We start from the raw sequence: 14252 nt of genomic DNA, 5'->3' as shown, positions 1-14252 counted from the left end.
ATGCTGGGGGCCCATCCCAGGCCAACGTTGAATTAGAATGATGAGATACGATCTCGAGGCATCTGAAGATCTTTTTTGCTTCGAGATCTGTGCTTGCCCATGATGTCAACCTCATTCTTATCCTCTCACGATTCCGAGAGCTGGACTCGGAGAGAGAGAGATGGCGGCGAGCCTCGCGGGATCGCAATGGTTTCAGTGGGCATTTCCAGCGGCCTCGGCGCCACTCCTCCGTTATAAACCATGTATTTTTGGTTCGCCGGAGAAACCTATCGGTATCGGCTTCTGCCGTCACGAGCCGCCGATGGGGAAGTCCGTGTCCGTTTTGCTCTCGCTGACGAGGAACCTTCACGTTGGTGGCGCTAGGACGGCTCTCTTCAACTACCTCTTCGCGAGGTTTGTTGAATTTGTTGTTGATTTTTGATCGGTGGTGCCCTGCAAGTTTTTCATGAGAATCTATGTAGATCCAAGCTCGATGTATGGGATCATCTGGCTGAAGAACAGAAGAAGGGAGACTTTGTCTTGCTGTGTATGGGTCTCACAATAATAACATCGAGATAAAGATGAAAATTTTCGCTCTTTTATAGGAGAAGAAAAGGTTTATGGATTCAGTTTTAGTGTTAACACTGGCTCAAGTGTTTCTACGAAAACCTTAAGAAAAATCACTTCTTTTTCGTTTTCTTCTATAAATTTTAATCCGGATGGACCTTTATCTGTATTTTCATTGGTGTTTGAGGTTTTCTTATGTTTGCCATGAGTGGAAGCTTGTTTGCTCATTTATTTTAGCTGCATTGAAGGTTGGGGTAGTGTTGGGATGTGGAGATATTCTATTGTGATTAGTTTTTCTGTGTGATGTTCGTAGTCCCTTTTACATGACAAAGCGTGTAGAGAATATCAACAAATTGGCACGACATGTAGAATGAGATAGTTTTAGGCTCTAAAATGCAGAAGGCATCATTGGTGGTGAAGCAGGAGACTCAGGCTAGTAATTGTACATGATTTATGTTTCAAAGACTGTTTATGATAAAGAGAGCCTGGTTTTATGCATCAGGCAGTGGTTGTATAATTAGTTTTTGTTCCATCTGCTAATCTGCTTGATAGTGACATCAGCTGTTTATTTTGTTCTTCCTTTTGCTTTCCTATTCCATTTGGAGTTACCTTAAGGTAAAATTCTGGTAAAACAATTATAATTGTTGCTTATAAACTATATGTATTTTTGTTTAATGTGATCCTTTGTATGATATGTGTGTTTTGGTAGTTACTTTCTATTGTTATCTGTTTGCCTTTGCCTTATTTAATCAAGCTGCATGTTGTCCTTTGCCTCAAAATTCAGTCCTCTTGTACTCTCAACAGTAGATGTTATTCTTGAGATACTTTTAACAAACTTCTGACAATAATTTTCCTAGGTCCAAAGGTGGGAAGTTTATCCTCAGAATTGAAGACACTGAGCTTGGAGAGATCTACAAGGAGTCAGAGGAAGCAATGCTGAGATGAGTCTTTCCTGGCTTGGTCTTGAGTTTGGGACGAAGGTGAAGTTGTTTTCGACTGATGCAAGGCCATTAGCTGTTTGGTGTCTATTAGTTTTGAGGCATGTTCTATATTCCTGAGCATCTTATGTAATAAGGAGGATTGCATAAGATTTATTTGATATTTTTCTCATCAGTGTAAAGCATGTCTAGTTGAGCAATGCTTTTTTATTCTTGAAAAGATTGAAGTAATACTTTACAAACAGTTAAATAAAATCATGGAATCGGCCTACAGTAATCTTTGCTATACAATTGGCATGACTAGAGATTGTTAAAGTTTATAATGAGATTTTCATTTAAATATCCTAGGGAGTAATACACATTAAATTTATGCTTGCGCATCCTGATCTTAGTTGAAGCCTTTCCAACACTTAATTATATTATCTAAAAGTGTGTCTTTTAAATGTATGCAACTTACTGATTTATAGTGAAAGAGTGGTTCTTGCCATTGAATTTCCTAAGTGTTTAATTCTTGATCCTTGCTGCCCTTTTGCTTAAATAATTTTCTTGTATAATTTTGTTTCCCTCTCATTAGGTCTTTCTAAGATTAGAGCTCTCAACTATTGTAACAATCAGTTTCTTACCATATCAATTCAGTGCTAGCTTTTTCCTTTTATAATTCTAAAAGCTGGCATGTTTGTTATGCCATCCTTGGAAGATGATGATTCTTTGATGAACCTATCAGGCCCTGGTGCTGGTGGGGAGTATGGTCCTATACGCCAGTCAGGCATGCAATTCTCTTTATAAGCAATATGCTGAGAAATTATTGAATTCTGGCCATGTCTATCGATGCTTTTGTTTCTAGTGAGGTACTTCAAAGAATGAATCTCTAGTTCCTTTCTGTTTCATTTGAGCTGTTCTTAGAATTTATGGTTTATGTAGAATTGTTGCATTTACCACTTCGAACACTGGGACAGGATTAATTATGCCATTGTCCTAATTGTTGTTTTCAATTTTCCTTGTCATTCCCTTTTAGGAATTAGAACAAATGAAAGAAACTGCAAAACAAATGCAGCTGCCTCCAGTATACACACGGAAAAGTGAGCAACTGCTTCTGATGAGGAAGTGCAAAAGGAGCTAGAGAAAGGAACACCTTACACATATCGTTTTCGTGTCCCCAAGGAAGGCAGACTGAAGATTGAAGATATCATCCAGTGGTGAGTAAGATTCATGGACTTGTTTAATCAGGGAGTTCTTGCTCATAATGACATTGTCATGAGACTAATTTGTCAGAGCTTTTTAATGATTTTAGCCATTTTAAATAACTGCTTTGTGCTTTAATTTTTGGTTGTTTGGTTTGTGTCTTATGGCGCCAAATGATCTACTTTTTCTGTTCAGCAAGAGGAATCCCGAAGAATGGTGGTGAAATTTGGCTAGGGGTGATGCACTTAACTTCTTTTAAAATTGAACTTATGCCCATCATCTGCCTAGCTGTTCAACTCCTTTTTAGAGATTTCCTCTTCTTTTTGTAGTATAAGAGCATGACAATGAACCTAGTAGTAGCGTGTGCATTGTATTGCAAAATCAAATCGATCTTAGAAAGTACACAGATGGTTTCTAATTCATTGATAGTCCTGTGAAGGTCAGTTGAGGCTTGGACACACTTGGTGACTTTGTGATTTTGAGAAGCAATGGTCAGCCTGTCTATAATTTCTGTGTCACTGTTGATGATGCCACCATGCATATATCACATGTTATCAGGTAATGTTCCACGTATAGAACTTTCTTGTTTGAAGTTAGTGCGTTTGCAGATGATTTATGTTGATATTATTTGGAATTCAGAGCAGAAGAACATTTGCCAAACACCTTCACGGCAAACACTTATATACAACGTAACAATCCTTCTATTTCCAAATCTTCTATCCTCTCTGAGTGTTGACTTATTGACACTAACCTCAATTAAGATATTGAGGGATCTTAACATTCTCCTTGATCTCAGGCCCTTGGATTTCCAATGCCTTCTTTTGCACATGTTTCACTGATTCTAGCTCCTGATAGAAGCAAGCTATCAAAACGTCATGGGGCAACTTCAGTTGGACAGGTAATTAATAATTATAGCCATTCCATCAAGATAGTTTCCATGATCATGAGGTGTATTATTGTGCGAATATTTTTATTTTTATTTTTTATCTGAACAATCTTTTATTTTTATTGTTTAAATTTATAGTTCAGGGAGATGGGATATTTGCCACAGGCAATGGTCAACTATCTAGCACTCTTAGGTTGGGGTGATGGTACAGAAAATGAATTTTTCACCATCGATCAACTTGGTTAGTTTCTACAGTGTCTATTGTCAGTATTGTTCCATTAACAATTTTTTTTTTGGCATAATGTAAATCATTTTATCTTTTTGTACATTTCACAAAGTTTGTTTTCATGTATTGTAGTGGAGAAGTTTTCTATTGATCGTGTGCAATAAGAGTGGAGCAGTCTTTGATTCAGCAAAGTTGAGGTAAGAGAGAGGAGAAATGTAGGGGCTATCATTACTAGCTGTTGATAATATGTCATTATCACATTTGCGCAGAAAAATAAATAGAAATGAGAAAAAAAGAGAAAACATTGGAGTAGAAAAAGAAGAGCAAATAAACAAAGAAAACTGGAAATGGGAAAATTTAAACTAGACACATGAAATAGAAAACAGGCAAACAAACACACCCTTAGTTTCTCATACTACCTGCCAACGAAGCAGCTGCTACAGAATTATTGTAGCATTTATTTATGGTTGAAATATAAATGTCACTTGGTCCTTCAGCCTGATGCTGCACTAACATGTCAAGCAATTTCTATTGTCTCACTTTCTCGTACTTCAGTATATAATTTCTGAAGTTCAGAACAAAATTTTAATATTTACACTTTTGTATTCAATTGTTATTTTTAGCTTAGATTTTTCTTTTATTCAATGGTTGTTTTATCACTATTAGGTGGATGAATGGCCAGCACTTGAGAGCTCTTCCATCGGAGGAATTGGTTAAGATTTTAGGAGAACGGTGGAAAACTGCAGGGATTCTCTTAGAATCTGAAGGGATGTTTGTAAAGGTGTATATCTGTTTGCTTACACATCATACTGGTACTTGAAACAAATCTTACCATAGAGCATATGCTGCCCAAGTCATTCATTGTTGTGAGTAGATCTTAGGTCATTTTCATGTAAGTTATCCTGCTGATATTGGTTGCTTTTGATTGGAATAATTTGGATACATGTTTGCTGAGTTATGTCTCATGGATCAAATAGGTTATCCTTTCTCAGATATTTAACAAACTCCTTTTTCTAATAAATCCAAATACATGCAAGAGTACTTAAGTTTTGTGAGTTCCCGCTTTGAGCAAGACTTATTGGATAGTGCTGTTGCCTTAATTTTTTTTTTTTAACATGTTATTGCCCTTATTTATTTGCTTTTCTAATGGTTTAACTTGTCGTGAAAAAAGCTGTCTAACTTTTGTTCCACAAACATGCAGGAAGCCACTGAATTATTGAAGGATGGGATTGACTTGGTTACTGATGCTGATAAAGTTATGTCAAACTTGCTATCTTATCCATTAAACTCTACTTTAACTAGGTATGCTTACACCTTCCTAAGTTGTCTCTGAAAAGTTGGTAATGGCAGTTGGAGTTTTAACTGCGTGGATTGTTCACAATTTTAACAACATACCTAGTTAATTCAATTGCTGAGTTAATTTACTCAGTGGGTGGGAGTCTGCTTCTTAGTATAAGTTAATTTGATTAGATGAAAGCAGCGAAATTAGAAATAAGGTACTTGCTTCTTACTTGCACTCCTACCACACCTAATCTGATAATTGATTTCTGACCATTTGGTACGGTTCACAGTGCTGAAGGAAAACCTGTTCTAGAAGACAAACTCCCTGAGGTCGCCTCGAGTTTGATTGCTGCTTATGACAGTGGAGAACTTCGTAAAGCACTAGAGGAAGGTCATGCTGGTTGGCAAAAATGGGTGAAGAGCTTTGGCAAGTTGCTGAAACGCAAGGTTAGTCATATCCTTTATGATGTTGGAAACACTTTGCGCGCTTTCTACCCCATAGTTTTATCTCATAGTCAAATGAATATTCTAAATATCATGTTTCCTTGAAACTGGAGATGCAATCCAGAGCTGTCACTGGATATGTTTTGTGCATTAACTGATGACGCCCGTTATTCGTTTATCACATAAATGTGTTTTTGATGATGTCTGAGTCTAATTCCAGGGAAAATCTCTATTTATGCCTCTTCGGGTATTATTGACCGGGAAGCTCCACGGCCCGGACATGGGAGGCAGTATTCTTCTGATATACAAGGCCGGAATCAATGGAGATATCGGCAATCCACAAATCGGTTTTGTTACATTAGATGAGAGATTCAGAATGCTCAAGGAACTGGACTGGGAGGCATTGAAAGCACTACACGAAGCACAACCAGAACCTGTTGCCACTGCATCCCACTGAATTTAATTGAATCCTATTTGCCAATTCTTGTTTTATGAGAATTTCTTTTTAAATTATTCCTTTTTATTTAAAAGGAATTTTGTCTTCTTGATGATGTATTTCTGTGTATTACCCAAACATTATTATATATTCACCAAACTCTGTTTCTCTTCATAATAAATCCGAGTTGCTGTGAATTTCAATACTATATATGCTTTGCAAAATACTTCTATTTAAATTTTATTAAATTTTTTTTTTTACTTTATGTGAATCTCTTAAGACGTTTCTCAAGATTACCACACTATTATTCAAAAGAACACTGTATAGAAACAACAACAAAAAAATCCCATAATATAAAACACATTGATCATGAAGACAACAAGAATAATGCTTCAAATAATTTGTTCCCCCATTTATCATCCATCATTTTATCAATGACATAATAAATAATGCATGCAAAATTATTATCTAACATAACACCATTATTAATTTCTCTCTGTCTCAATCTCATTATAAAAATAATGACTCATCAAAACACAGCCACATGCCAAACCAATGAACCATCATTCCCCATTCTGCATGGCCACCTTCTCTAACTCCATCCTCCTCCTCCTCCTCATCCTCTTCTCCTCCGGCACCGGAAAGCTCACTGGCGAGCCCACCGGCACAAAGAAAACACGTCTCCACTTCTTCTCCCACGACACCATCCACCATCTCTCTTCTCCGGCGACCACCATCATCCAACCACTCATCACCATGCAACCAACAACAAACACAGAGAATTCGCTCTTCGGAAACATAGCCGTCGTCGATGACCCTCTCACCGACGGCCCAGACCCAACATCAAAGATGATCGGAAGAGCTCAAGGAATGTCCATATTCTCTCTCCAGCAACGCCGATGATCCGGCAATGCTGGTGAACGTGAACTTGGTTTTCACTGAGGGAAGCACAATGGAAGCACGCTGGTGATGCTTGGGAGGGTCGCATTTCGGTCGAAGATGAGGGAGTTGCCGGTCATCACCGGCACCGGAAAGTTTCAGTTTGCTCTTGGGTATGCTATGCTCACCACCCATTCACGTAACCTCACCACCGGTGGAAGCTCTAGTGTTGCTGTTGTTGTTGAGTATCATGTTCGTGTTTCTCATCACTGAGATTTATTATTTTCATTACAAAATTAAGTTTACTTATTCATTGTGTCTATTAATGAAAACTTTATTAGTTTCTTGTTTATATTTATATATACATATGAATGCCAAGATCTGCAGTGAACATCCATAGGACGTCTTAATCCAATGTCCAATGATTTGTTGATTATGAATGTATAGTGATTACTATGTTTATAAATAATACACGATAAAAAGTGGAATAAAAGCATTATTTTAGAACAACGTTCAATCAATTTTTGTACGATAACTAAAAAATATCACACCGTTGAAACCTATTCCTACTAATACCTACGATGTATGAAAAAAATAAAAAGCAAAACGGATCCTTATTACACTATGGACGTCTACGAACATCCGCAGAAATCCTTTTGTCATATATATGTGATATACTCCTTTTGTCATATATATGTGATATACTCACATGGCAGCGGTTAGGGTTTCAAAATCAAGAAGCCCATCTAATCGAACATGGAGGTAAGTGAAATCGTAGCCCTGCTGCTGGATATACTAGCAGGAATCAAGGAGTGAAGTTAGTTGGTAATCTAAATTTTATAAAAACTTATATTAATTTTTTCAAATTTATTTTTTTTTAAATATATTTTAAAAAATATGCAGTTAAATATAATTCATCGGAAATAAAGGTATATAAAATATAAATGGATAAGTTAAAAGAAAACCAAATTAAAAAATCTCTTAAATGTATTTTAATTCTACCCAAGTTGATCATCAGTAGTTAGATTGTTATTTAACAGTTTGTTTCATTCCACTGAATAGTTTCACTGTGTTTATGAATCATAACACAGTGAAAAGCAGGATATACATATTTTGATTTGAACCATTCAATTAATGTATACAGTAACCGCTCAATTCTCTACAGTTAAGCTAAAATAAAACCCAAACACACCCCACCGACCTATTGAGAGGTGATACAATGCTTGATTAATGTTAAAAATACTATTTATCAACCCATCGCTCTATATCTCTCTTTTTTCTCAATATCTCTGACTTTCCTGTGAACATCCCCAGAATATGTTTACTCCTATATATATACACACTTCATTATGATAGTAATATTAAGTTATATATATATACACGCACCCAAAATATATAAAAAAAGAAATTAAATATTATGCCATGAATAAAATAAGAGGTATGAAATAATAAACTTTTCCACGTAATATTCTGCCACCACCTGCCATCTCTTTTTGCGTGGAATTTAAGTTAAATTTGACTAAATTTTTTTTATTTCAGTAAATTTGTATCCTAAAAATCATAAGAAACTCCCATCATATATGAAAAGATTTAAAATAAAAAAATTGAACTATATGAATATATTAATAAGAAAACAACTATTCCTACAAAGAAGCAATCAAACAGCTGTGAAAAATAAAATAAAATAGACCAATTACAATAAATGGGCGATTTATATAATATTTTTTTATAATTAATTATAGAAAAAAGTTTACCGGACATCACATCAACTTGTAATTATCATGAATAATCAAATTAGAAGTCAATAAATTGGTTATGAAAAAGTATATCTATATATTATGCCATTAACTTCACCATGTTGCCCAATATAATAAATAATTATAATAATAAATGCTTAGGTGATATCTAATGTAGGTGCGACACAAAAAGTCAATGAACGGATCCACAAGAAAATTAAAAGAAGTTCCAAGATCCAAGATTAAGAAGAAGAAGAAGAAGAAGGAGAAGAAGAAGAAGAAGAATTAATGGCCACATCTCCATCTCCATCTCAATCTCCAACTACATCCATTGCTCACCTTCATATCAAAAAACCATCAAGTTTAGACGCCAATCAATGGAGTATCAGTACTCTTGAATGCCAAAAAGTCCAAAAAGCTCTTGAGACTCATGGCTTCTTTCTAGTCGAATATCATGATGATCAAGAACAAGAGCAAGATGAATGTTCACTCTTGCATGAGACCTTCTCATCCATGAACCAACTCTTCAACCTCCCCCCAGAGACCAAGCTCAAGAACTCATCTCTCACTCCTTACTACACCTACTTCCGCACCGCCAGAACTGTCTACGAAACCCTCGCCGTTGTCAATTCCTCTCCCTCCTCCGGCCAACTCCTCTCCTTCACTCAACTCATGTGGCCTCATGGCAATCAAAAGTTCTAGTATAAACATATATATCTTTTTCTTTGTTTCTTTCTTTCTTGATTCAAATGCATGCATGCATGTTATAACTATGGTTTAATTAATTAACGTGGCAGTGAAACAATGACGAGAATGAGTGGCAAGTTGATAGAGTTAAGCAAGATTATACTATGCATGTTGTACAAGAGTTATGGTGTTATTGGGAGGACTGAGTTAGATCATAGTGCTGCTGATCATGAAGCAACCATGGATCCTCTTTTCAGGATGATGAAGTATTCAGCTCCACTAAGCAATAACAATAATGACGGTGACGGTGAAGGTGACGACGATGAAGATGAGGAACCAATTCTCAGACTCACCCCTCACACCGACCATAATTTTGTGACAGTTTTATGCCAAAATGAGGTTGATGGACTTATGTGCAAGTCCAGGGATGGAGAGTGGATGAAAGTCAACCCTTCTCCTGGTTCCTTCATTGTTCTTGCTGGTGATGCTCTCAGAGTAAGTCTTATTATTATTATTATTATTATTATTATTATTATTATTATTATTATTATTATTATTATTATTATTATTATGAAACACACACACATATATATATATACTTAAGATTATTATTATGAAACACACACACACATATATATACTTAAGTTATATATTATTTAAAAATATTTATATGTGTATGTAGGTGTGGAGTAATGGGAGGATACATGCACCATTGCACAAAGTGATGATGAAGGGAAAGAAGGATAGATTGAGTTTTGGGATGTTTATAGGTCCAAAAGGTAATAAGGTGGTGGAGGTATTTGATGAGTTTGTTGATGAAGAAGAAGGACGGCCAGCTCTTTTCAAACCATTCATCTTCTTGGATTATCTTAATTTTTCTTTGGAGAATGTTTGCAGAGCTGAGACAATGCTTGATTCCTTTGAATGCATTAATTCAGCCTGATCCTTAATTCATGACAATGTTTTATAAATTGTTGTTCATTACTTCATTAATTTGTGCACTATAAGAAAATTACTATTTAAAACAATATTTTTTTTAATCCGTTGCTAATACTGTTTATAAACGAATTAAAAATAAAATTTATCTGTATCAAAAATCCTTGTTTCATTATTAAAAATAATGACTCATTAAAACACAGTCACATACTAAACCAATGAACCATCATTCCCCATTCTGCATAGCCACCTTCTCTAACACCATCCTCCTCATCCTCATCCTCTTCTCCTCCTGCATTGGCGAGCCCACCGGCACAAAGAAAACAAAACGTGTCTCCACTTCTTCTCCCACAACACCATCCATCATTTGTTTTCTCCAGTCACCATCATTTGATGCAGGAGCAAAGCAAACAAGGCCAAGTGTTAAGCACTTGAAACATCGAAGAATTTTCGGAGGAACATTCTGTCTTTGATGAACATCATTGTGAAATCTGTAATAACTGTGATGTCCAAAAGATGCATATGACCCATAGTTGAAAAGCCAAGGGAGTCTAGTTTCCAATGCAACAAATATTACATTAATTAGAGGTTCTAGAGAAAGTAATGGCTGCTAGACTGAAGACATGTCAAAAATGACTGATCCACGGAGATCTCATCTCTTTCCTTTCTTTTTTTTCTTTTTCCTTGTAACACTCTTTTTAATTTTAATTATCTCCTAAGTATATATTAGCTTAATACTTTTGTTAATTTTTTAGTTTTCTTATATTTGGAGGGTGTTCCAAGGGTTTTAATACTTGACTGAATGTCAAAAAGGAGGCAGTATTGTTTGTTTGGAGAGCAGGATGTTGTGCCCCTTTCCTTGTTATTTTCTCTCAAGGTTTTTTGCAGGCTAGTGAGGAGAGAACCCCTCAACTCTGTATCCCTTTGGTAGATCCAGAGGGTGGTGAGTTGTTAGATCCTGTATCCGTTCATGAATATCGATCGGTGATGGATCTTTTCCTTTTGTAGCATTTCCCCGCACTAGGTTTGTGAATCTTTTACCTTTTGTAACATTTGGCTGCTCATCATCATCACCCAACAACAAACATAGAAGAACTCTTCAGAAACACAGCCGTCATCGATGATTCTCTCACCGACGGCCCAGACCCAACATTAAAGCTGATCAAAAGAGCTCAGGGAGTGTCCATATTCTCCTCCAACAACGCCAATGATCCGGCAAAGCTGGTGAACATGAACTTAGTTTTCACTGAGGGGAAGCACAATGGAAGCACCCTGGTGATGCTTGGGAGAAACGCATTTTGATCGGAGATGAGAGAGTTGCCGGTCATCGCCGGCACTGAAAAGTTTAAGTTTGCTCTTGGGTATGCTAAGCTCACCACCCATTCACGTAACCTCACCGCCGGTGGAAGCTCTAGTGTTGTTGTTGTTGTTGTTTTGTTTTTGGGAAGAGGGAGCGGGGCGAACCCACTAGAGCTCGGGAGGGACGTGCATGGCGTCCCGGTGGAGCAAGTGGAGCAGGGGCACAGCTCACGTGGGTCTTTGGAACCACCCGTGACACATCACTATTCACAACTCGTAAATGCGCTCGGTGAGAATCGAACTCTCAGGCTCGGTGAGGAGCCTCTATCGGCGACCCAGTGTTCCAATAGACCAAGATCGTTGGCTCTAGTGTTGTTGTTGTTGTTGAGTATCATGTTCGTGTTTCTCATCCCCAGGATTTATTATTTTTATTAATTAAAATTTAAGTTTATTTATTCATTGTGTCTATTATTAATGAAAACTTTATTAGATTATTGTTTATATATATATATATATATATATATATATATATATATATATATATATATATATATATATATATATTTCTTTTTGGGATCAAAATGTAAGATTTTATATATATATATATTCTTATATTTTTAATTTTTTAAATAAAGTAAATAAACTATAAATTTATAAAAAGAAAAGAAGTACGATAAAAATACAACGGAGCAGAAACAACGAACAAAAGAACTACTTTTGATTTTTCATAAGGGTCAACGAGCTATATATATATATATATACAATTGTGGAGTATTACATTAAATTAATTTTAAATATATATATATACCCAAAATATACACACAAAAAAAATTGTCAATTAAATATAATGGCACAGATAAAATAAGAGAAGTGTTCTGCATAAAATAATAAAATTTTCCACGTAAAATTGCCAGTGCCAACACCTGCGATTTTTTTTTTTATGAAATTTAAGTTAAATTTGACTAAAATCTTTTTCCTAAAATTCAGAAGAAGCCCCCATTATATATATATATATATATATATATATATATATATATATAAGTTTCTTTTAAAAAAAAAATGATGAACTATATGAATATATGAAAACAACTACTCCCACAAAGAAGCAATCAAACACTGTGAAAAATAAAATAAAATAGACTAAATTGGTTGATATAATAAAACAGACTATATGGGTGATTGATTGATATAATAAATTCTTTGATAATTAATTATAGAAGAAATTAACCTTACCAACATGTGATGATCATTAATAAGCAAGTTAGAAGTCAATAAATTGGTTATAAAAAAAAGTATATCTATATATTACGTTATTGACTTCACCATGTTGCCCAATATAATAAATAATAATAATAATAATAATAATAATAATAATAATAATAATAATAATAATAATAATAATAAATGCTAAAGGGAGATCTTATGTTCGTGTGACACATAAAGTCAATGTAGGATCCACATGAAAAAAAAGTTCCAAGATCGAAGATCAATGAAAAGAAAAGGAATTATAATATAATAACATTACACATTACAATTCTAATACACAAGCTAGCTTTAACCCCCTTAAGCTAAGTTACATTATAAATAAGACCCTATAAAGACTAGAGAGAACCAAAACAGTGATCACAAGAAGGAAGAAGAAGAAGAATTAATGGCCACATCTCTAGCTCCATCTCCATCTCCATCTCCATCTCCATCTCCAACTACATCCATTACTCACCTTCATATAAAAAAACCATCAAGTTTAGACACCAAACAATGGAGTATCAGTACACTTGAATGCCAAAAAGTCCAAAACGCTCTTGAGACTCATGGCTTCTTTCGAGTCAAATATCATGATGATCAAGAACATGATCAAGATGAATGTTCTGATCTCATGCATGAGACTTTCTCATCCATGCATCAACTGTTCAACCTCCCTTCAGAGACCAAGCTCAAGAACTCATCTCTCACTCCTTACTACACCTACGTCCACACCACTGTCTACGAAACCCTCGCAGTCGTCAACTCCTCTTCCTCCTCCGGCCAACTCCTCTCCTTCACTCAACTCATGTGGCCTCATGGCAATCAAAAGTTCTAGTATATACAATCTTTTTCTTTGTTTCTAATTTCTTTCTTGATTCAAATGCATGCATGCATGTTATAACTATGGTTTAATTAATTAACGTGGCAGTGAAACAATGAGGAGAATGAGTGGCAAGTTGATAGAGTTAACCAAGATTATACTCTGCATGCTGTGCAAGAGTTATGGTGTTCTTGGGAGGACTGAGTTAGATCATAATGCTGCTGATGATGAGGCAACCATGGATGCTCTTTTTAGGATGATGAAGTATTCAGCTCCACTAAACAATGACAACAGTGATGACTATGAAGATGAGGAACCGGTCCTCACTCTCACCCCTCACACTGACAAGAATTTTGTGACAGTTTTATGCCAAAATGAGGTTGACGGACTTATGTTCAAGTCTAGGGATGGAGAGTGGGTGACAGTCAATTCTTCTCCTGGTTCCTTCATTGTTCTTGCTGGTGATGCCCTCAGAGTAAGTGTTATATAATATTATTATAAAACATATATATGTATATATATGCACTTAATTTATTATTTAAAAATATGTATATATATGTGTGTGTAGGTGTGGAGTAATGGGAGGATACATGCACCATTGCACAAAGTGATGATGAAGGGAATGAAGGATAGATTGAGTTTTGGGATGTTTATATGTCCAAAAGGTGATAAGGTGGTGGATGTGTTTGATGAGTTTGTTGATGAAGAAGA

The 14252-nt window shown here is 35.6% G+C and overlaps 3 protein-coding genes and 1 pseudogene across 3 annotated transcripts; all 4 read left to right on the top strand.

Moving 5' to 3' along the window:
- The first annotated feature begins 240 nt into the window (after positions 1 to 240).
- LOC120253610 lies at positions 241 to 2684 on the top strand (annotated as a pseudogene).
- A 9-nt stretch (positions 2685 to 2693) lies between these two features.
- Positions 2694 to 6098, top strand: LOC120253609 (glutamate--tRNA ligase, chloroplastic/mitochondrial-like). The gene is given in 12 exon segments (XM_039261915.1): positions 2694 to 2751; positions 3116 to 3224; positions 3306 to 3333; positions 3335 to 3355; positions 3463 to 3564; positions 3691 to 3793; positions 3911 to 3936; positions 3938 to 3975; positions 4445 to 4559; positions 4980 to 5080; positions 5350 to 5506; positions 5724 to 6098. Coding segments are annotated over 12 exon segments (1095 nt in total). The 3' UTR covers positions 5961 to 6098.
- Positions 6099 to 6518: 420 nt separating this feature from the next.
- On the top strand, positions 6519 to 6842 carry LOC120253608 (dirigent protein 1-like). Its single transcript, XM_039261914.1, has one exon. It carries the CDS (start codon positions 6519 to 6521, stop codon positions 6840 to 6842), a length of 324 nt encoding a protein of 107 aa, XP_039117848.1.
- A 2000-nt stretch (positions 6843 to 8842) lies between these two features.
- Positions 8843 to 10184, top strand: LOC120253607 (probable 2-oxoglutarate-dependent dioxygenase AOP1). The gene is made up of 3 exons (XM_039261913.1): positions 8843 to 9255; positions 9352 to 9736; positions 9924 to 10184. The coding sequence occupies exons 1-3, from the start codon at positions 8843 to 8845 to the stop codon at positions 10182 to 10184; spliced, it is 1059 nt and encodes a 352-aa protein (XP_039117847.1).
- Positions 10185 to 14252: the final 4068 nt, after the last annotated feature.

This window comes from Dioscorea cayenensis, unplaced genomic scaffold (assembly GCF_009730915.1).
Source record: "Dioscorea cayenensis subsp. rotundata cultivar TDr96_F1 unplaced genomic scaffold, TDr96_F1_v2_PseudoChromosome.rev07_lg8_w22 25.fasta BLBR01000129.1, whole genome shotgun sequence".
Taxonomy (NCBI): Eukaryota; Viridiplantae; Streptophyta; class Magnoliopsida; order Dioscoreales; family Dioscoreaceae; genus Dioscorea; species Dioscorea cayenensis.
Note: the sequence above shows the minus strand (reverse complement) of the source record. Positions and strands in the feature narration are given on the sequence as shown.

What these genes read in the sequence shown, in the direction of transcription:
- LOC120253608 (XM_039261914.1), top strand. Translation starts at nt 6,519, where the DNA reads ATGGCCACCTTCTCTAACTCCATCCTCCTCCTCCTCCTCATCCTCTTC.
- LOC120253607 (XM_039261913.1), top strand. Translation starts at nt 8,843, where the DNA reads ATGGCCACATCTCCATCTCCATCTCAATCTCCAACTACATCCATTGCT. An exon ending in CATGGCAATCAAAAGTTCTA is followed by an intron (nt 9,256 to 9,351) that starts GTATAAACATAT and finishes TTAACGTGGCAG; the next exon opens with TGAAACAATGACGAGAATGA. An exon ending in TTGCTGGTGATGCTCTCAGA is followed by an intron (nt 9,737 to 9,923) that starts GTAAGTCTTATT and finishes ATGTGTATGTAG; the next exon opens with GTGTGGAGTAATGGGAGGAT.